The sequence below is a fragment of the Mycteria americana genome, chromosome 9 (assembly GCF_035582795.1).
Source record: "Mycteria americana isolate JAX WOST 10 ecotype Jacksonville Zoo and Gardens chromosome 9, USCA_MyAme_1.0, whole genome shotgun sequence".
Taxonomy (NCBI): Eukaryota; Metazoa; Chordata; class Aves; order Ciconiiformes; family Ciconiidae; genus Mycteria; species Mycteria americana.
Window position 1 is genome coordinate 42592316 of NC_134373.1, and position 23071 is coordinate 42615386.

The following is a 23071-nucleotide window of genomic DNA, read 5'->3' on the forward strand; positions in this document are numbered from 1 at the left end:
ATATTTTGTTTGCTGTCATCACACATTAAACCTCTCAAGAGTATAGCCATCCATACTCTCAGAACAAACTCGGTCGATACTTGTCTTTCTCTAGATTACACACCCAATGTCATTCTTCTGATCCTGTACTTGCCAAGAGAATGCTGCCGCGATGGTTGCACTCTTGTGGCCTCAGGTTTCCGTGCACAGACACCATCGTCTGCTCCTCTCAGTTCTGAAATTCTGGCCGACGCTCCCTGTGCTATAAAACCTTCCTCCTACTGCTACACCCTCTCTGTACGGCAACCGTTTAGCTGCATAATTTATAACAAAAGGCTTGTCTGCATGGGGAAGTAACTGTGCAGATGGGTATACATTTACAGCACAGCAGATACGATGGCGCATCTCTTTCTCTGGATCGATGCTAGCAAGGTTACTCACTGAGAGATTCCAAGTAACGAGCCGGCATGGAAAAGGTGCCCTTCTGCAAATTTACACACTCAGCTACTGCGTAGCAACTTCTACCACATTATCCCCAAGTTTTCCTTATAGCATCATGTTTTAGTAGTGATTATATGTCAAAGTCCACATATTTTCTTCAGAAATTATACTTCTTGTATTTAGTTGACCTAGGCATGCAATTTTCATATATAATCACCTAATCAATTGCAACTTTAACTTTCTATGCTCGCACCCTGTTTCTTCCCTGTAGTAATTTACCTCTCTGGCTGCAATCTGCTCCTTTCTATAAACCTTCCTGTTTCCCTGCCTTGATTGTGTAGGCATTCTGATCCTGCTATTTACTTCCTGAGAGGTGTAAGCGTGGCACAAAACTGGTGAGGTTATATGCTGGTCTTACGTCCCAAATAACTTTTGATCCTGCAGCGCAATTGGAATGATAAGCTGCATTACATTTTCTGCAGTAACGGACTTAAAATGCAAATCCCCTGGAGCCTAAGAAACACATATCCCCAAAACTTGAACTATAGGATTTAAGTCCATTTGCCGAAATTAGACTAAACTATGCAGGTTTAGAGCTAACCAGGGATCAGCCACAAAGGCAAACGACTGGCCCCTAGGAGGTAGCAATGACAAAATTTACTCTTCCTATTGAGGATTCCAACGCACACAGCTCAACATCGACTCCTTCCCCTTTTAGGCAAGGTCATGACCAAGGACCAAATGACCACTGGCTTTGGCAGGTGTACCCTCTCTTTGACTCTTCTGCATCTATGCCGTTTAACTTCACCCTGAGGACCTTCATGAAGCCCAAAGACTTAAGTTAAATCAGAAGTTTCAATTCTCAGTAAACTAAAGTCCAAGCCACAATCAAGTAAAAAAGGGATACTCCTAAATCCTGATTAGGTGAAGTATGTACAGATTGTCCCAGCAAATCTGTATCGTTCTCACGTGTGACTGTTACACGAGGCTCTAGGCTTTTGGTATTCAGTTCCCCAAGGTATCTGGCGAGGAGTCACAAGGTCATAAGAAGTGTAAATTCTTAATATATCATAAGCACCTAAGCTAGTTTAATTCCTAGGATTCGCATGAGTGCTTTACAATTACCATACCACATCATTACAGTTAAAACTGATGCAAATCCTTCCGAAGGCTTGAATTAGTATAAAACCTCTAGGTGGATAAGCACTTCAGATGATGGAAGTCTTTACTGCGAGATAACTGTGTAAAACATCGGAACTCTTTAAATGGGCCTGAACACTTAAGTGGCACTGCAAGCCAAATCTTGCGGTCTCTAGCTAGGCATCATTCACTCAGGGAGAAATTTACCCCTCTGCAGAGAACTAGCACCATTCAAGTCCCACCTAAGCCTTCACAATTAGGGTGAAGTGGGGATTAAGTGATGCATACCTTCAGCCAGCCCACTGCACAGGGGTGATTTTCATCTTCAGTGTGAGTTTTCCCTAAGTAAATGGAGCAACATTTCACAGTTACTGCTGGTGTCCATTGATCAGAGATAAATAAATGCCTGAAAAAAATTCTGTGGATACACCCAGTTTTCAAAATGAAACTGAAGAGGTGAAAGTTCTGCAGATGGTATTTTATTGTCATGAAGGGATGGAAAACTGAAATCTTAAGGCAAGTGAAAATGAAAACAACAGTTTACATGTGCATGTTATTAATAATAGAACAGTGCTTGTGCATTCAGCCAGTCAGGAAACAGTGACTTACTGATCCTAATAAAATCAAGCACAGCATTAGAAATGTGAGCATCAAGTATCATGCACCTTCAGTGAAGTGCAATTCACTCACAGAAAAAACAGCTTTATGTTAATTGAAAACACCGAACACTGCATCATTTCCTTCAAAATTGTTACCTGCTTCCAGATACTCTACAAGCAGAACAGAGGTTAAATTTGTCAGGTGAATTATTCATTAAATGTAATTTGCTCAGCTCAACTTTTGACATACATTAGAAAGTGCACACTCCTAGAAAGTCACACACATACAGAACTCCTTCTGAAACTTTCAGACTTAAAGGTTTGCTGCAATCCTGATCTTCTCAAGCATTCATAACTATTAATCAAAAACATTTTCTGTTTTCAAACTTAGTAAAGCACGTACTTCTCATTAAGGACTATTTACATGCCACGTTTGAAGTTTCAAAGTTCAGCCGTTTTTGAGCTATCCCTGTGGAAAAAAATGGTCAGAATTTTTTTCAATGGGTAAAAAAAAAAATGTATTTTATTCACACTCAATGAACTCAAAAAGGTGAAGGCATTTCGCTGATACAAGAGACAAGCATGGAAGTTTTTCACCCAAAAGTGAATGTTTTGTGAAGTTATGAGGGTAGAAATAAAAGGGATCATTACAGACACTGTTCTGCATTCTTAAATACAGCAGCTGTTAGCTCAACTGCTGTGACATACTGTACATGCTTATTCTCAACCTGACAGGGTCTCATTTGCAATGACATTTTTTTCCAGATTAAAAAAAGGCCATTTTCTAATATGGCTATAATACCGCTTGACAGTGTCATTTAACTCTTCCTCAAGAACCCACTCCTTGCCAGAAAATTTATGGCCATTTTATTTCCCATTAAAGCAAGAGCAGTCACAGTGCTTCAGCACGCAGCTGACTAACTGCTTCTTCACTGATTACGGGCCTTAGCTTGCCTTCTTACTGCTGGCAGTGGCCAAACAGTGACTAATAACTAACAAAGCAAATATAAGTTATGGTATATAAAACATACTACACTATTTTCCCCATAGATTAAAAAACCCCACCTGATCTGCACCGGTGTTTGGGGCTGAAATGTATTTTCATACCTGTAATCCAGAGATTGCAGCAGGATATGGTGAAAGTGCAGTGGATCCTAAATTTCGCCCAAGGAGAGGAGTCATGGGTGTGCTACTGGTGGTGTGAGTAGCACGCCAGTATGCCTCGAGATATTCTGCCAAGTGTTCGCAAGCATCTTCAAGCTGATTTTCATCCAAAATTACATCAAACATTTCCTGATCACAACAACAAAGTTTGGTTCATTACAATGTTACGGATGAAAAGAAAGAGATGTTAAACAAGTCTCATCACGCTAATCCTTTAAAATTCAATAAATAAGGATCAGAGCATGGGATTGCAAAAGAAAATGATACAAGTGGTTTTATAAGGTGATCAAAAGTCAAAGCTCTCGGAAGTCACTGTATCCTTTCAGCGAGGTTCACTAGACGTTGCATGATCCCTACCACGCTCAAAGGCACAAGACTCCTTTAATGAATATATTTTGCTCTAAGACAGGAACTGAAGCTAGATGTCAGAGTAACACAGAGGTGCTTTGCATTGGTTTTGGACCCACGGACTCACACAGACTTCTCTCATCCTAACCGTGAACACACTTCCAGAGGGAACGATGCCCCTAAAACCAATACCACTTCAGCGAACGCAGCATGCAGGGCCGTTAGCAGCAGTGGTTCTGCTTAGGCAAGGCTACTGCAGGACATCCGGCTGTTCAGATACTTACAGCTGGGAATTCTTCAGAGACTATCTCCATGCACTGTTTTTTCACTACCTTCATTTATGCCTACCTGGATAGCCTTACCTACCTGTTCTCAACTCTGCAAGACCACGCAGGTACGACCTTTTTCCCTACTAATCTGTTTACCAGGGGACAGGACCTGACCATTAGTGCAAGTCCTGGTACTTGTCTCAGACCCGCTCACCATGCAATCCACAGAGAGGCTATTTACCAGTGACCGTGGAAGGAATTCAAAGCCATGTGGCTTCTGTGCTACCCAAGAAGTCAAAGGGACACTCTGCAGACAGTGTTTTCAGATTATCAGCATGACAAGTGCTGGTAACAGCCGATAATAAACCATCATAAACTAGAGTCCCTCAAGAGAAATATAAACGTATTTTCAGCAGTGAAATTTCATACCTCATCTTCAATCTTAACTCACACCTTAGTGGAAAAAACATATTGTGAAAATAGCACAGGAAATGAAAAATAAGTGCAGGTGTTGCAGGTGTTAAGAGTAACCGATGCAAACCACAGGCTGCTTTTCCTCCATGCATATTTATAGATCTATCCAATACACACAGAGCTGACGTCTCTAGAATAAGATATAAAACTGCATGATGAATTTATCATAAATCTTGATCATGCATCTACCTTCTGCCCAAAAGTCTGGTCCAGAACTTACTTCAACACTGAAGCTGTTTTATTTATTTTTTAATTTATTCTCTCTTATCAGCATGGTAGGGAAGTGTTTCCTCCTCTGCCAGCAAGTATGGAGTTTTCTTCTCATAAGAATACTCCTAACACTACATCCTTTGGTCCAATTCAGTGTTTATTGCTGCTTGTTTTGCTCCTCTATTTATCTATACTCTCCTTTGCTATTTAAACACGTGTTGATATGCTACATATTCCATTATATCACTCACATCATCATTTGTGGAAGAAGTTAGTAATTCAAACATAGTTAAGTTAGGGAATAAAAGAATGTGGTTTGCTTCCGTATACTTTGCTTTGGAAAATACTGAAATTAAAATATTACGCTTGGAATATAATGTGTTTTCTTAAATAAAGAATGAATATATTGTCATTTTCTGGTCTAAGACTAGTAAGCAGTTTTCCTGCGCTGCTCATTCTTTGCGTAGCTGGCCACTGATTTGAGGGCAACTCTGGCTGTCTGCACAAAACTCAGCTTTGCAGGTTGCAGGGTAGTTCTGTCTCAAGGCGTATTTTCAGCTGTACGGGGTTTTAGCAGCAAGCAGGTCAATGAATACACTTCCAACACCCTCCAACCTCCTCCTGCTAAACTAAGGAACTGCTTCTCAAGTTTCTTTTTAACCTGGATCACTTGATTCGGGGAGCTCACAAAATGCTGTATTGGCATAACTAAACGTGCTGCAAGGTGGAGGTAAGACAAAGAGATGGGAACGCCAGTACTGCTGCCTATGGCTTCCTTTCGTAACGGAGTAACAGCTTCGTGCACTTCTAAGAAATGCACGGCTAATACTCTAGCTAGCATAGCTAAATCACCCAGTTCTGTGACGATATGTAGCTTCACGTGGCATTTTGACAGTGATCTCAATTAAACTGAATTTAGGGGAGAAGAACTTTTAACAGTTGCAGTAGAACTGCCACCTTTTTTACAGTTAACTGTAAAATAACACCAGGACTGGTAATGGTGAACCTCTCAGGCTGTGATTTGAAGGTCACCTGGAAAAGCTGCAAAATGGGCAGGATCCTGATTCCAGGGCTCTATACTGTTTATAGGGAAAATAAATTATAGAGAAAGTGCTCAGTTTTTTTCTTGCATTTAACAGTTCTGCTCATAGCTAAACCGTGTTTGTTCTATGTATTTGGGAGGAAAGAATCTTTTAAGGACATCCTTGTTTGTAAGGGTCATGGAGTAAAGCAATTTATTCTCCTTACAGTTCTCCCAGTTCTCCTTACAATTCATTTTATTCACTGCAGTATTTTCTTACAACATGCGTAAGAAATGTTGTAATAGTTAAAAAATGCGTACTACGTTATCATATGAGCACTTCCATATAAGAGTATTTCTTAAGTGATATACATTAAAGCAGTGGTCTTTCCCGAAGAGAAGGTTGCCACTGTCCTCTGCTATTTCTTTCGGTTTACTGTATAACCACTGCGAAATATTCTAGGTGTATTACCCCATGTTAGCAACACAAAATAAAATGGTCATGACTACAGAGGCACCCTCCTCACCCACAGGAATGCTCAGGAGAGGGAGCGTAAAGAGGGACTGAGCCTCAGGCATAGCCCAGAGTTAGTACAGCTAAGGGCAACCCCAAATTCCATCTTACTCTCTGAGGTCAGGGAAGGTGAGCTCAGGCTCCGGGGGAAAAGATGCCCCAGACAGAACTGCAAGGATGGAGATGTACCTGAAAAGGACACAGAATTTGAACTTGTAGATATATCTGGCGTACTGGCTATTTTTAATTATACCAATGCATTTTAGTTCTGCTAGAGTAAAATTTCTGGTATTTTTTAGGTTATGTCAAATAGACCAGAGGGATATGTACTTAGCATTGGCATGAATCCAAAAGTTAAAAAAAAATAATCATAATGAACTGTATATGACTAGTGTATTTAAAGCTGTATGGTTTAAATAAAGTCAGTTCATGTTTCTTTGAGCCGTATAATGTTCCTGCTTAACGGAGTCACGCAGTGATAGGCACGCTTAGCACTGGCTTGAGCAGCATCAGTGAAAGATTAGCAAGGAATTAATAATGAAAGCAGTTCCTGAACTTAAATATGCCCCAAAAGACAGCTATTTTTAAAATGTCTAGACATACAGCACCATCTGATGACTTAAGGCTGGCTCTCAGCAAATGAAAAAAAGTGAGGTTTTTATGGTATTCAAGTATCTTCACTTTAAACAAATACTCCTCTTGCAGGAATTTGAGCTGCAAAACAGATGAAGCAGGTCACAGTGCAGAAGACAGACAGCAGTGTCTTTCATCTTAGCAGTATACTTTTACTTAATTAAATCATGGATCAACTTGGTCCTTTAATTTAAACTTAACCAAGACTGTCATCTCCCTTCGAGTGCTCTAAGCCAGCAATAACTTTCTGGAAATCAAACAGTGCAAAACTGATCAGACGGTTTCTGCAGAAGGCTGTTGTGCAAGTCAGAGTGGAATGCAGCCTCTGAGCAAGTACGGTTACGTGTTTGAAATCTGGATACTCTGAAATTTGGAAATACTTTTCTTATCCAGGTGGGGTCTCACTTTGTTGCCTTAGGCAACAAAATACAATTACAGGATTGGGTGTTAAGGCAGAGTTTACTAGATCCTGGTGATGGACAATCTAAGTGCCATGATGCAACAAACAAGCTACAACACGCATCCTGCTGCTGCACGCTGTTTATTTCAATCAACGCAGCTACTCGCCTCATTTCAACTGATGTGAGCAAACCTAAGTGGAATAACAGGAAATCACTGCATAAAGAGCAAACAAGGCTGTGAAATTCTCTGTGCAGGTGGAAAAATAAATACACCTTTCAAATGGGCAGACTGTGCAGCGGATTGTTCTGTGTGGAAGCTCAGTGACAGCTCAGTGTAAATACCACAAGCCATATTCAAACAGGTGCAGGTGCAACTCCATTTAACTTGGCTCACACCCGTTAAGAGTTAGGAAGGTATATGCTTTTATAGAAATTACTTTGTACTACAGAAAACCGTACAATTTTGTTTTAGTTAACGGGACCCGAGTGGCTCACAGGAATTCTCTGTCATCATTTTAAGAGGTAACAATTCAGTAGAAAATTACATGCGAGAAACATAATATAGCTGAGCTCTCCAGAAGAACTCGAGATGGCCTGAACATCTTTCAGTGCTGCTCGACGTGGAAAACAAGGATGAGACAGTGAGTAAAGCGATCTACAGTTACTGTAACCAGAAGCTTACAGGTCTTTGCAGTAACACAACCAGCGGGATGTATATGCAGTCCCCATCTACCCCTTTCGACAGCTGGACATCTGCAAGTGGTGCTGATGGGGCAAGAGGGACAGCAGGAGGGTGGCTGCGAAATCCACACCCGCCAGGGAAACAGCAAGCTGTCTGGGGCATAGTGGGCACTGCAAAAAGTGTATTTAACGGGAGAAATCGAGATACGCCCCCCCCCCCACATACACACACTGCTACCAGCACTTTTCTGGATTATTTAAATTCTCAGTCTGTATCAGGCATAGGAGGAATTTGAATCAGATCTCTCATTCTGGACACATTCTTAAACCATTCCGCTTTTAGATAAGGAGGACAGAAATTTCAGTCAAGCCTATTATCTTTGTTCTCTGCTTTCCAACATTTCCCTGTGAATCTAGCCTGAACGTACACCAAAACACTACAAAAAACCTGCCAAAATTCAAAGTTTTCACAGAACAGCATTAATTATTCTTCATTTTGTACCTGGCTGAAACTACTGAGCAAACATAACCTGAACTCACTAGCAGTGTCAGTCAGCTTGAAAAGGTAGTTTTCAGAAAGCTGATCCGTACCTGCGGAATTACCCCACTCTCTTGCTAAGCCAAGGCAGAATTATTGGGCAGACCTGAGGCCACAGAAGTCTCTTCCAGACAGGGCACCCCAGTGCAGCAGAGGCTGGCAGTCTCCACGCACTAGCTAGCAATTAGGCAAGGTCTACCTGATGGCAAGAGCTAACCTAAAAGGCCAACCAGTGGGCAAGAGGAGAGAGAAAGAGAAAGCTCTCTCCAGGTCTCCCTTCCTGCTGGATGGAGTGCCACTATTCCCACCAACAGCAGCTCTGGGGCATCCGAGGGGCATGAGAGCACTGGCCTAAAGGAGATGTGGCTCAGCCTCAATTGCTACCAATGGGAACAGTTAAAAAGTGACATCTATCGCTATAATTTAGGAGGAGTGCCCAGAAATACCCAAATTACCTTTTTATGGCCAGTGGGGACAAGAGAGGAGGAGGCTGTGAAGTTTGGTATCTTAAGAAGCATACAAACCCAAGTTAAGTTTCATGGAAATAAATCCTTGTGGATCATTACTCCAGAACAAAAGCTGCTTGAACTTTGTTATTTTCATTTGAATTGAGAATAAAAGCCATCTGAAACAGAGGCAATCTCTTTAAGGTCTACATAACACAAGGCAAAGTCTTCTAGAAGCATTATCTGACCATTAGGGTCGGGCATTCGTTCTGCTGATCTCAACTCCCAGATTTGTTCCTGGATTGTTCCAAGACAGTTCTTTTGTCAGCACTTTGCCTATTTTAAGTCAGAGAGTACCATCATGGAAACGTTCCCAGTGTCTATTCTGAATTTCTCTGAATTAATCTGATTTCTACTCACAGTTCTTTGGCATGAGAAAGATGGGCAATCAGCAAGCCATAAGCCGGACTGTCTGATCATTCCCCTGGTACGAACAGCAGTCTCTGCACTACCAGACCAATGTTACGCACAGCTATTACACTGTAAAAGCAAGTCCACATCCAAGTTTGTTTCCACTGAGTAGCTTTCTCTTTCGCAGAAACCAGGCATGGCTTTAAAAAATAAAAGCAAGTTTGAGCTGCCCTGTCCAAACACCTGTACACCTTTCTGCACAGCACCTGCCTGCCTCATCAGCTATCCAGGACCTCTGCTCCTTAAGCAGCAGGTTAGTCAAGGTGAGTAATCAGCATCTTTGATAAAATGGTCAGTGAGCAGTGGCTGTGCTCCAGTGAGGTAACTGGAGTGGCCTGCAGGCACTGCTGTGTCAGGAGGCTCGGGGATCACAAGCATGCAGACACACGACTCACACCGTACAGACAGGGCGTCTGGACTCGCTGTGCAGCTGAAGGAAAAGTCCTCTGCAGCCTCCTCTCAAACCAGGAGTCTGAGACTTTGGCCTTTTGGGACCTTAAGACAGCACTGCTCCACAAATGATATAATTTGCTAATGTGCTAGTAGATCGGTTTTACCATACACGTCATTTTTGACCTGTCACCTTGCCAAAGATCATAATAAACCCAGCACAGGAGATAATCAGAATGAAAGTATCAAACAACTTGTTTCTTAGCAATGAAAGCTGATCAAGGGTTGCAATTGCAGGGCCATCTGAATCGCCATAAAGTGAAGTGATAACATGAACTGGGCTATAATCAAGGACCAACACAGCAGAAATCTTTAAAACTCCACGTATCACAAGTTCTTTAGCCTTTCTTCTGTACTTACTGGTGGGCATTGTGCAAGTTTATCAGCTGCCACCAACTGAACATTCAAGTGTTTACTTTGTGACTTTCCTCTAGATTTAATCAGTCGCTGCAAAACCTGACAGAGGAAAAGAGGAAAATGTGAGTTTAAGAATTGCGTATCTCCATAAAGCTCAGACTGACATCCCATTGGAGGATTACCAAATTCAGAAGCTCTCCATTATGTTCAAAAAAATGGATAAAATATTGTCCTTGAATATAAGCACAAACCTTTCTGATAACCTCCCTAAAAGCTGTGCACATTTCCCTCTGCATCGTGTTTGATCCCCTGCAAATATTTCAAATGCGGTGCAAATGGTGATTTTACTTTGTTCTACCTGAAGTAATAGGTTATTTTTGACAAATGTAATCTTCTAGAGGACCACGAAAATTATATATAATTTATAATACAGAATTATACTGGATTGCTGGGTTGACTGCGGCACAACGCTAGCAGCGTGTTATGTTGTGTAGCAGTAACGCTGTAACTTAATCTGGTCTAAGGTGCATTTTGGGTACAAGAAGGTATTTTACACACACAGTTCATATAACTATTTTTTTTTCCTTCCACTGTGTTCATTATTAGAATTGAAGAGGTGGAAAAGTTAGGAATCCTAAATTATTTCTCTGTAATGTTTCACAGAACAACAGAGTATTTTTGAAGTTGGAAGGACCTCTAGAGGTCTCTGTGCCAACCCCTCACTCAAAGTAAGGCCAGCTGGATCAGATTGCTCAGGTCCTCGTCCAGCTGAGTTTTGAGCATTTCCAAGGAGACCCCACCACCCCTCTGAGCCAGGATTGACCCATCTTTGCTCGTACAGCCCAACATCCGGCTGATTCTCTGCTGCAAGGGCACACTGCTCACTTCTGTCCAAATTATTACCCACCAAGAGCCCCAGGTCCCTGGCTGCAGAGTGGCTCCCCGCCAGTCGGCCCCAGCCTGGCCTGGGGCAGGGGGCTACTCCAGGCCAGGGGCAGGACTTGGTATTTGCCTTTGCTGAACTTCAACAGGTTCCTGACAGCTCGTTTCTCCAGCCTGCCAGGGTCCCTCTAAATGACAGCCCTGCCTTCTGGCACATTAACCTGCCCCAGAATTAGGTATTGCCCACAACCTTGTACATTAACAAAGGTCATTAACAAAAGTGTTGAACTGTACTGGCCCCATTACAGATCCCTGAGTGACAGCACTGGTAACCAGCTGCCAGCTGGACTTTGCACCTCTGACCAGCACCCTGAACCCAGCAGTCCATCCCATCTTCCACCTCTCTTACAGTCCACACTTATCCACACCATATCTCACCAATTTGCCCATCAGGATACGACAAGGAGACCACATCAAAGCCTTGCTAAAGTAAAGGCTAACAGCCACTGCTCTTCCCTTGTCCACTGGGGTCATAATCTCATGACGAAAGGCAGCCAGGTTGGTCAGGCATGATTTGCCCTTGGTAAATCCCTGCTGGCTGCTCCCAGTCCCCTTCTTGTCCTGCACGTGGCTGGGGAACAGCTTCCCAAAGGATTTGCTCCATAACCTTCCCAGGGACTGAGGTGAGACTGACTGGCCTGTAGTTCCCCAGATCCTCCTTCTTGCCCTTCTTGAGAATGAATGTGACATCTGCCTTTTCCCAGTGATCAGGAACCTTCCCAGATCCCTATGAGCTTTAAAAGGTAACAGAGAGCAGCTTTGCAATGGCATGAGGCTGCTCCTTCATATGAACCCCATCTGGTCCCTTGGTCTTGCAAATGTCCAGTTAGTTGGGTGGTCTCCAGATCTACCTTCCGCTACTGTGGGTCCCTGCCACACACTGCAGTGGGCCCACACTTTTCTTAACTTTCCTTCTGCTTGCTGTGTTCTTACAGAAGCCCTTTTTGTTACCCTTAAGACCTCTTGCTAGTTCTAGCTCCAGCTGAACTCTGGCTTTCTTAACTCCCCCCCAGGATGTATTCCTCCTGGGATGCCTGTCCCCGCCCATCCATCTTCTGTGTGCCTGCTTTTTGTGTTTGAGCTCAGGCTGTTCCCTGTTCATCCACACTGCTCTCCTGCCCAGATCCACATAGGAACAGATCATTCTTGTGCTTGGAGGAAGCTGTCCATGAGGACCACACAGCCTTCCTGAGCTGCTTTGTTATCCAAGACAGCCTTTTACGGGATCCTGCTGAATAGGTCCCTGAACAAGCCAGTTCTAGGGTCCAGATCTGCAATTCTGTTATTTGTACTGCCCACTTCTTTCAGGATCTTAAATTCCACCATCTTATGGTTGCTACAGCCAAGGCTGTCCTGGACCTTCACAACTCTGTCTAGTTCTTCCTTTTTCCCCCTGGTAGCAGGTCCAGCAGAACCTCCCCCATCACTTGCTGGTCAGCTGCACCAAGAACTGGCACATGGCTCTCTGCAGACATCTCTGATGTGCCACAGTGGTCACTCCAGCAGGTCTTGGGCAGCATCCCACCATCACTGCGCTGATTCCATGAGACCCAGACTCTCTGTCGTGACTCCAAGGCCCCCTTCTGGACTAACAGCCATGGTCGCAGTATGGTCCGTGCTGCACTCCTGAGCAACAGTCATATTCACGCTCCACAGCAGGAGCTGGCTAGCAGCCTGGCCACACTGGTCCAGACCCAGCAGTGGATGGTGTATCAACGTGCCCCACACAGAAGCCACAATCAAAAACAGACGGGCTTTGTTTGTGATCAACGGACAACCATCATTAACTGCCTGGGAGGTGGGCAAAGGGCTGGGTGTCTTCTCTGAAGCTCAGCCTAAGGTTTGTAGAGAGACAACCCAGAACTACAGCCGTGTTGGGGTAGGGGGCTGCAAAGGGACTGCCAAGGGGAACTGAGAGCTACAGAAAGAATTTGCTCCTCAGGAATTATTTTGTCTACTGAATTGGTGAGTGCCTCGTCTAAGGCTCAGCCTAAGGTTAGGTTAAGGTTTAGGGCCGAAAAAAGAAATTGCATCAGACATTCCCTTGTCAAGCCCCTGATGTAAAAATTTCACTTTTTTTCTCTTCATCTCACTCTTAATTTCTTCAGGTGCAGATACCACACTGCTCGCTTCCCACACTGCTCTCCAGGTCCCTCTCAAATGCACATATTTTAAAGGTGAGATACATTACCTTTGGAGAAGACACTTTAACATGGACAATAATTGGTGCTAAAGATGTCTTGATAAGTTGTGCAGGGTGATTGATAGTGTCTGCATCTAGGACAACCAGTTGTAAGGACCTTGCCAGCTCAAAGATTCTTTCAATTTCACTCTGTACTTCAGCTAGTAAAGGAAAACAAAGCAGGTGAAAAACATTCAACCCCAGCATTACTTAAGACAAAAATAGCATCACCCATTTATTTTCATAGACTGTATACATTCAGTATATGAACTCCATATGTGAATTAATGTAATTTCCATAAAATAACCTATTACTCAGGCAATTTTTAAAATAAACATTACCTTTGAGACAATTCTGTTGCCTGAAAATACATATGTACGATGTTCCTTTATAGTATCAGTGTATTTAAACACTGGGTACAATTAAATGCATGATTCTATTAACACAAAATAGACTTAAGCATATTTTCCAAATCTGCTAAATAACTTAGGAGTCATACGATTTTTTTATTTTCGACAGCAAGTGATGTATGGATATTTCTTAAAACTTTTTTTGTTCTCAGATTGTAATTCTGACTTAACTTAAACAAGTCTATGAAAAGCAGAACTGTGACCTCCTAATTCTATAACCACAAAAAAGTGTTTATGTTAAATAATTGACAGGGTATTATTTAAAAAGGCACTAATGGCAATGTTCACACCAAAGCACTTTTGTCTGAAGAAAAAGGAGAGATTTATTTTCCTGTAAATTATATTTCTGATAGTCATTGTTCTGACCCTTCTTAATCATTCATATACATGTGACAAATTTTAAATAGATAAACTCAGCACAAATTGAAGCCTGTAAGTGATACCACCAAAGCACAGAAGAGTTGTATGTCAGCAACTCACATGCATTTAATTTGCCCAAGAGCTGTTCCACAGAGCAACGCGTGTTCACAGGCACAAGAAGATTTAGTACTCACCTTTGCAGCACTTAATTTTGGGGTGCCTACTCCTGTGCTAGAATGCCAACTAGAAGTGAAGCATCCTACTACCTACACCTCTAGTTCCAACAGTCACTCAGGATGTCAGAGAATTGGGTTTAAGAGCCTCTTCTTCCTGAGAAGACTGAAAACCAACTCCTCCTACCCCCTAGAATGGTGTCCTAGAGAGCAGGTTATTGGCATGCATACACTACACACAAATTTCCACCCTTGTGAAAGAAATAAAAATTCATCAGGCCAGTATAACCCACCAGTCATGACACTGTGAGGAGAGGGTGGGAAGACCCAGAGGCTCACGGCTAGACAGCAAAATTAAGCTGTAGCTGTTCAACATTAAATACAAAACCAGTCCCAGGGTCAGGAACAACATGTTTCCTTCTTGGCTGGACAAGGTGAAAGCTCTTTGGCACTTTGTGATGTGGAATTAAAAGCACAGGGCTGCGAAGAGGGAGCTGTGAGGTCAACTCACCTTGGGAGGAAACAGCACTGAACCCATATTCTGACTGCAGGCCCCTAACTCATCTTTTGCAAATAGCAGCTATAACACAGCTAGCTCTAGCCCAGGTAATTGCTTAACGCGAGACTAACACAGTACATTGTGCTCCGTTGCCCCTCCTGAGTCAGGAAAAATTTGTCTCCAATTTGAGTATGTGAAATTCAGAATTATATATTAAAATGCTGTAGACACATTTAAAATTGCAGAACTGATGACATCTTCAAGGCTGAAATCCTGTCACTTTCCTCCAGTATGTAACCATGTTCAGAATTACATCTGTGTCAATGTCTTACCTAAACTGGATCTTGTATTTGACCGCTCAATTATTGCCCTCTTGCTCGGATTATTTAGAACAGACCTCTTAGCAAGAGAAATGTCAGCTGTCACTCTAGTTATTGATATCCTATGAGTAAGAACACAGGACAGAACAAAAACACAGCAGTCAAATATTCAGTGCACTGTGCATGATTTACAGCTACGTTCCATTCCAAAGTGCAAATACAATAAAATACCACTCAGACATGTTTTATAGCTGAGTTATGTCATCGTTAAAGAACAACTGAAGAGAAATGCTGCATAACTGTAAAGTATTTTCTATTCCCTACAGTATTGTAGACTCTGGCATATAGGTTCTGTTATTCTACTTAATGCGTTAGTTAACTTTTCTCCTCCCCAACTCACTCCTCTCCTACATGAATTTACACAGTACCATAAATACTACAAGTTATGTGAGTCTTAGGGCATACAGAACAACAGTCACAACAGTAACAGCACTTCTCTTCCCAGATAGTTAAACCATTGATTAAACCTGACGTTGCTGAGAGGTAAGGAAGGGCCATGTTTGGACATCTGAGCAGACTATGTCACTCATATCTGAGTGCCTGTGAGCCACTGAACAGAGCTGCTTGCTTTGGGAGACTGGTCCTCCAACACGCACTCGCCTTTTCCAGACAGGGAGCTGTGCCGATGGGCTAAATGACTTGGCTCATGGTTGAACAGGAGGAAAGTAAGTTGAGCCACAGCTATCTGTACTGCTGGAGCCTCCTCTTTAACTTAAGGAAGGTGATTTTTTTACTTGATCTGTCAGTGAGCTGACAAGAGACAAAAGGGTATAAAACGAAGACCACACAATCACTTCATGTAAAACCCATTTAGGAGGACTGTGATGAGCCAAAGAGCCATGAATAATGAAAAGAAAGCAAGCTGGAAATGACTAGCACCTATTCCATAGAACCTAAGATTTATGCAGCTCTAAATGAAATAGTCAGGTGGAGGGTTAAAAAGAAGTGCAAGTATTTTTCTGCAGAATACATAAATAACTTTATTGCCAGAAAATACAGTAGAGAGTATAAATGAGTTTAAAAAAGAAATGGGAGAAATTAATGGATCATGGGTCCAGAGGTGACGACAAAACATGGTGATCCAGATCGCACCTCTGGCTCAGGGAGCTCTGACTGCTGGAATCGGAGACTTGTAACAGAGGAAGGACCACAAACCCTCACCTACTGTGCCAGATATAAGCAGCATTTCGTTCTTCCTGAGTAAGAAGAAATCCTAAGTATCACTGTTGCTGAAAGATGTTAAGAAAAAAATGTGCCTTTGCTATGCTTTGTTTACACAGCGTATAGAGTCAGGCTTGGTCTATGCAACAGTGATTAAACACAATGCATTCAGAAAATGATGCCGTTAGAGCCTCTGCAGCAGCAGTTCCCTGAATGCCTTGTGCCAGCCAAGCTTTACCAGACTCCTTTCAGCAGGCCTGCACAACACAGCCCTCGGGCCTTTCCTTCAGTTCGCTGGCCAGAAGAGGATGTTGCAGTTACAAAAGAAGGAGCTGACAGAAGCCAAGTGTATTAAGAGGTAGGGAAGGAGTCCTGCTAGTTCAAATCTTACTGAAGTCTTTTGAAAAGCTCCTCCTTGGACAGTCATTTTCCTTCTTGGTAAGGCGGACCTGTCACAAAATTGCAGAAGAGATGGAGAAAAAGAGAAAGAAAAGGGTGGAGGAAAAGCCTGCAAAGCCATAAAAGTTGGCAGAAGGACCAAGAAGCAGCTGAGGTGCCTGAAAAGGAATTTGATTCATTTTTCTAAAGTTACTCAGAGCTAAAGTCCATTGTATCAGCTTGCTTGTGGCATTTAACTTTTTCAATGCTGAAATTTCATACTTCTAGCTGACCCAGCTGCCAGTATTGCTAATGGCAATAGGATGTCCAAAAAATACCTCACTCCGGGCAGAATCTCTCCCTTTTGCCCTTCTGTGCAGACCAAGGGCATGGTGTGGGAAAAGACAGAAGAGCAAGGCAGGGCGCAGTCCTGCCTCCCATCAGATTAAGCAGCCTAAATGGGTGTGTCTAAGTGTGCTTTACATTTTCTTCCCTGGATTTAGGCACTGCTGATCTCTGTGGATCAAGCCTCTGCTTAGTACATTCTCATACAGGATATAAAAATATACCTCATAAAGGATATATTCATAGCAATCACGTCGTGGCAACTGGAGATGACTTATCACTTCCCGTTGCCATAGTTTCCTACCAAAAACAATGACTCTCAGTTACCACCGGCATATGCAAAGCTGACAGTCATATGCCAACAGCTGGAAGAGAACATACGCTGCGGTTCTGTACCTACACTTCATGCAAATGGGCACCAGAGCTCATGCAATGAGCTGCCGTGGAACCAGAGCCGTCGCACTGCTCCGGAGTGGGGAGAGGAGGCACTGACAGGATGCCCGAACAGCTCAGAAAAAATGACAAATTTAACTGCGGGCTGCCACGTACAGTGCTTCATCTGTCAGGTTTTAAATCAATCACTACGTTTGTAGAATCTGCTAAAATCACTTGAGCTGGGCAATTAAAAATAGGGGAGGAGAGGAGATATTTTGCAGAGAAGTTGATCATTAAACGTTTTGCCTAAGCTGTTTATGGGTTAGTTCAGCACTGCCATCTTCTCACTGAACCCCAAAAGGTACCTTGACCATAAATCCTACTCCACCTCTTCTAAACAACAGACACTATTATTTTCACTGTCCTAGTGCCAATGTTTTAGGTATTTTTAAACCTTACTGTTACATACTAGCTAGCACAGTAGAAGCTCCTTTTCACAGTTAGAATATACGGAACAAACTAGGATGAAGGAAGGGCAGAACATCCCAAAGATGCAGCAGACACCTACAACTACTGACAAGCTCCAGTGGAAAGGAAGAGATGCCACGGACCAAGCCTATGTTCCTAGCAAAGAAATCCAAATTATGCTTCTCACAGCTCATCAGGAAATATTCTCTGTGTTCCAGCTGAACAAGATGAACCCTCCTTACAATTTTTGAAGTTCTGACACACTTTCTTCTATGTTTTAGTTCTCAGCATGTCCTTCTTCAAACTGCCTTTTTAAGTATTTTTGACTACTGAGAATATTTAAGAGTTGGTTTTTCTTAGGTGTTGGTTTGAAGCACCGTTACTGTACCCTGTTGAAATCTGCTCTTTCTGACACTTATTTCAGGGCTAGGGTGTGATTAGTTTTATTTAGAGAACATCCTGCTGTAAAGGAGCCTGGAACTTCACAAAAGGTGCTGGAATGAACCTAGCCCAATTAGAGCAACTTCAAAATAAAATCAAGAGGCAGTTATGATTTGGTGTCTGCACACTTCAGCGGCTGGCTGAGCTGGTCCAGCAGTACACACTTTTGTATCCAATGGTTAAGAAATCTTCATATCCCCAAAGGACTGTGAATAAAACTATACTTTTGCGTGCAATCAGTCATGCTTTCTTAACTGTTCCATGACGTTAAAGGAACTGGACAGCTCTTTGAAAAAGCAGTTCAATTTACCCAACATGCAGTCAGCTCAGGCTGCAGAGCAGTGATTTGGGAGCTCCAGGGGGGGAAGGCGGCCAGCAGCAAGCCTGGAGCCGGGCTCTGCTGAAAGGCTGTTCACTGGCTGGCACCCTTCCCTCCGACTCCCAGCTGAACAAGGGGCACAGCCTGCTTCCCAGGGCAACATGAAAAACCTGAGCCTGGTAACGCCATCTTTAAAGACATTTTAGCACTTTCCATGTGCCCCAGTCACCTTTCATCTCGATTTCTCCTGTAACTTCAGGCTGGTAAGATACTGAGGCAGAATTATTCTGTTAAACCTAAGAAATCCTACTCCAGACATAGGAGACATGAAGATACATGCACTTCTAGTAATACAGTAGCTGTGTTCCACCTCACAGCTGGCTGCATTTCAGTGTTGATAGAAAGCCAGTAAATCAGTTTTGAACATGCATCAATCTTCTTGCATTAAAAAAAAAAAAAAAAAAATCACTAAAATGTTAGTAACACATGGGGGGAAAAAAAAGCATGAAAAGGACAGTATTTCTCACCTCCCATCAAACCTGTGCTTCAGGAAGTCAAAGAGAGCTTTCTGCATCATGTCTGTCACCTTTGCAGAGGTGAGGAAGATTGAACAGGGAGGATCGATAGGGAGAGAAAGAAGTCAAAAGTAAGAAAAGAGGTAAGTAGAAGGTAAGGATACTGCCAATAATCAATACCTTTTATAGGTAGCAATCATTTAATTTTCATGCTCTTGGCAGCACGCTTTGTAATAAATACTTGCAAATTTTCTGACTCATTCTCCAAAATGCGGAACGGAGGATGTGAGAGCTGTCACTCTTTCTGCTCGTCTTGACTTGCACTGAAGCATTAGAGCACACCTCACCACCTTCCATAGCAATACCATTCCCAACAGGCTTCAGAACGCGTCAGAAGCATATGGGACTATTCGGGTTGAATAGATCATTTGTTTTTTTCCTACAGTAACATTGTTAGAACTGGCTTAAAACTTCAGATACAAGATTTATTGTGTTGGATGACTGTTCTAACTGAAGAGAAAAACTATTCTCAGAGAGGCATACAAACAGAAAAAATGGATGCTTCCATTCCTGTACATGGTACAGCATCTGAGAGATGCTCAGCCGCAACTTTATTGGGACTTTATTGAATGAGCTCCTTGTCCTTTTCAGGACAGCTCAGGCTGACACCTATTATCTGCCAGTCTAGACAGGAACTTAATCAAAGCACCCAGGCCTCTGGCAGTTTCTTTCTCCTAGGTTATCTTTCAAAATGGTTCCTTCAGAATTTAGTCAGAAAAAAAAAGTCAAAAGAATTTTCCCATGTAGGTTGCAAAGTAAGATCAATGTGTTTCTGTTATGTAGATCCCTATTTGTAACTGAAATTAATATTCTGTGTTACCTTTTATACACCTTTATATGTTCAAGATGTCATGTTTAGTATTATTTTCTTAAAGGCAGGACAGCATATTTGTATGAACAAACAGCCTCTCTCCCCTCCAAACTTGAGAGTCCCTAGGCAAATTAATCTGTGGTGCAGCACCATGGAAATCAATGGATAAGATTTATTCCTGTCAAGAAACATCACCATAAAATTAAAAGGCAGAGAGTAGAACATGAAGTACCTGCTTTGCTAAACTACACTTTCAATCATTCTTACAAAAAAACCAATGCAAGAACACTGCATTATGCTAATAATGGTACCATGTTCTAATCTTCCAAAAAGAACCATTCCAATATGTTTAATAATATCCTATAAAGTACTAACAACATTAATTAAGCTAAATGAAGTGTATCTTTGATTTTATGTTCATGTTCATTTAGTTCCTAATTCAGCAAAACACTTAACAGATGGTTAAGTTCACTAAAATGCCCTGCTAAAAGCCTATGCTCGTTTAGCACATGTTAAATGCTCATTTGAATCTGCAGCAGCCTTGAAAAAAGTGTCCTGTTTATCTGTTCATGTTATCATACCTACTTCCACACTGAACAGAGGCAAATAATTTAGAAGGGTTAAAGGTTTCTTTACATATGTATTTGCATATACTAATAATCTTAAAAAAAATAAATGTCAAGAAAACATACTGAAATAATAATCAGTAGTTCCCATATTCAATTTCAGGTGCTGGAGAACAAAACTGAATACGCTGCAATAGCCCAGCTACTTCATTTGCCAACACTGAGTTCCATGGGAAGATGTAAAGTTTTCATAAGTGAAAAAGGCAAACAATGGGGAAGCTTCTTCAAAATTGTTGCTAATTAACTTCAAAGCATGTGCTGGTTTGACTAAAATTTTACATGTACACAGAAGTCTAGCTAGTTAATTTGACTGCTGCAACTTTTTCTTGTAGTGGACACAAATTCTCTTTTTCTTATTTGATTTAATCAAGAATAACTGTACCGGAAATAATGGATGTGCACTGTGTTTAAAGCAGTAAAACTGCAGAGAGAGTGCCAGTGTACTTATGTTACCTACCCTTCAGCTGAGACAACACAAGTTAACAGACACTATTGCAAGGTAGAAAAAAATTCAGCTGGTACCTCACCCAAACAGTGCAAAGTGCTAACTATGCTCTTAGTTCTTATATAACATTTTGGACAATTATTTAAGCTAAGATCACTTTAAATTATCATAGAACAGTTGTACTGGACCACACACACTGCATGTATACTAAGGAAGATTATAGATAAGAAAATACTAATTGCAAATACCTGGAATACATACCTCATAGCCTTTCAGTGATGGACCCACCAAGACAACAGGTCTCATTGATGGTACTACATCATATGGGGGAACATGTTCTGTCTAGAAGAAGAAAACAACCCTTCGGATCATTAACCAAAGAAGATCCATATGAAAATCCTGGGAATTATGTATTAGAATTAAATAAAATAAAAGGAAAGCACTACTTACCACTTTTTGTTTCTGTTTTGCTAAAAGACCAAATGAGAACTTGGTTAAAAAATGCACACTGTGTGTAACAACCATAACACTTGCAAACAAAAATCCCTTTCTCAATGCACTTTTGATTTCTCTCAGTGCACCTCCCTTTTGGTCAGCCCTGTTTAAATTGGTCATTCATTCCATTCTGGGGGCAGCTGCCACTTTTTCCCGAGATTTTTCCCAGTCCCTTAGCAACTACCGCATGTCTAGAAATAGACGTCTTTCTCTACCTCCGCATGCAAGCACTTTTCTGTAGAACATCTTAATAAGTCAGGAAAGGGGGGAAACCTGCCTTTTTCATATACGGGTTTTAAAACAGAAGTATTAGAAATAGCAAGAGTTTCCTTAAATAAAATTCTGTCTTACCCGTGGAAGTGGGTGTGGCTCGAAATGTGCCAGAAACCATTTCTCCGAGACTTGAAGAAGAATTTCCACTTGATTTCCTACGGTATCAGAAAGATTCCCATTAACACCAAGCGCCCAGAGATGCAAATATGCCAGGCTTTAGGCAGCAGCCATGAGAAATTACCCCCTGAGAAATCACATGGTAAAGGAGAGAGTCTTCACCCACATTCATGCTGTGAGAAAGCTTCCTCTGCAGTGAGAGGTGAAGGGTACCAGGCAGGGACGTGGGGAAACCAAAGTGCCTGTAATTAAGCAGACCTCCATGTCTGGAAGAGCTGTATACAGGCCACGAGGGGAGAGCAGGTTCCACTACTGACTAAGCAAAGCTTTTCTGTGATCAGCCCATAGGCAGGGAAATGCAGCAGCTCTAGTCACAGATATCTGCTAAACTCAGCGCACAGCCCAGCTCTGCACGAGATTCCCCACCCAGCATTCCTGTGTCTTGCAAGGTCTCTCTACCAGCACGCGTGACTAGCCAGAAACATCTCTCGGCAAGGCTGGGATCTTAACTGGTGGTGTCAATAGCTTTTGTTGTGTAGTAACACTGGTTTAAGCAGCTGCTTTTTCCATTCCCTGTACCTCCCTGCTTCCAGCCAGGCAGTTCTGCTTCTGTGCCCTGCCCTCCTCTCCCTGTGTGATGCACCCAGCACAAACCCGCAGCAGACTGGAACAGGAAACTGGTTTGGGGAGGGGGAAGATGTTCAGGTGAATCAGCTCTCTAATTCAGCTCATTGCACAAGCAGCTGAGGAGGAGATGGGAGGAGGGAAGGAGAGCTCAGGGCAGAAAGAGGACTGTTCAAGCAACCCGATTACTGCAGGTGACATAGTCCCATGGTACAATCTACATCTTTAGCACAGTATTTAGTATTTTTCATTACATACAGACTGACCAGCAAGAGGCTACTAGTCCCAATCAGTATTTTGTCCTTGCTTGCTTGCCATATGCTCTCCAGAGCAGGGATCGTTTACTCCTGGACTTGGCAAATCCTTTGCAAACATATACTAGACTCTAGAAACTCTCTTTAATAGATGACTTTTCACTGCCTTACTCAGACAAAACTAGAATTCATCATCACATAGAGCCTTAGTATCACAGCTAGTCACAGCTTTTAAAGAAATCTTAAGGTACAGATACTATATGACTGTATCTAACAAAGGTG

General features: G+C 42.2%; 1 protein-coding gene across 7 annotated transcripts in view; it reads right to left on the minus strand.

Annotated features, from left to right (window-relative positions):
- The window catches only part of CACNB4 (calcium voltage-gated channel auxiliary subunit beta 4), a 107805-nt gene that overhangs the window by 1075 nt on the left and 83659 nt on the right, over positions 1-23071 (minus strand). For 3 of the 7 annotated variants that reach the window (XM_075511387.1, XM_075511388.1, XM_075511392.1), the window contains 8 exons: positions 21873-21949; positions 21477-21496; positions 21288-21368; positions 19097-19155; positions 15035-15144; positions 13270-13421; positions 10140-10235; positions 3267-3452 (listed from right to left, as the gene is read on the minus strand). In XM_075511387.1, the coding sequence (XP_075367502.1) occupies positions 3267-3452; positions 10140-10235; positions 13270-13421; positions 15035-15144; positions 19097-19155; positions 21288-21368; positions 21477-21496; positions 21873-21949 (781 nt within the window). Of the gene's footprint in view, positions 1-1848; positions 1902-2562; positions 2629-3266; positions 3453-10139; positions 10236-13269; positions 13422-15034; positions 15145-19096; positions 19156-21287; positions 21369-21476; positions 21497-21872; positions 21950-23071 lie in introns of those variants that run through there. The other 4 variants (XR_012777008.1, XR_012777007.1, XM_075511390.1 and 1 more) reach the window with 4 other exon arrangements.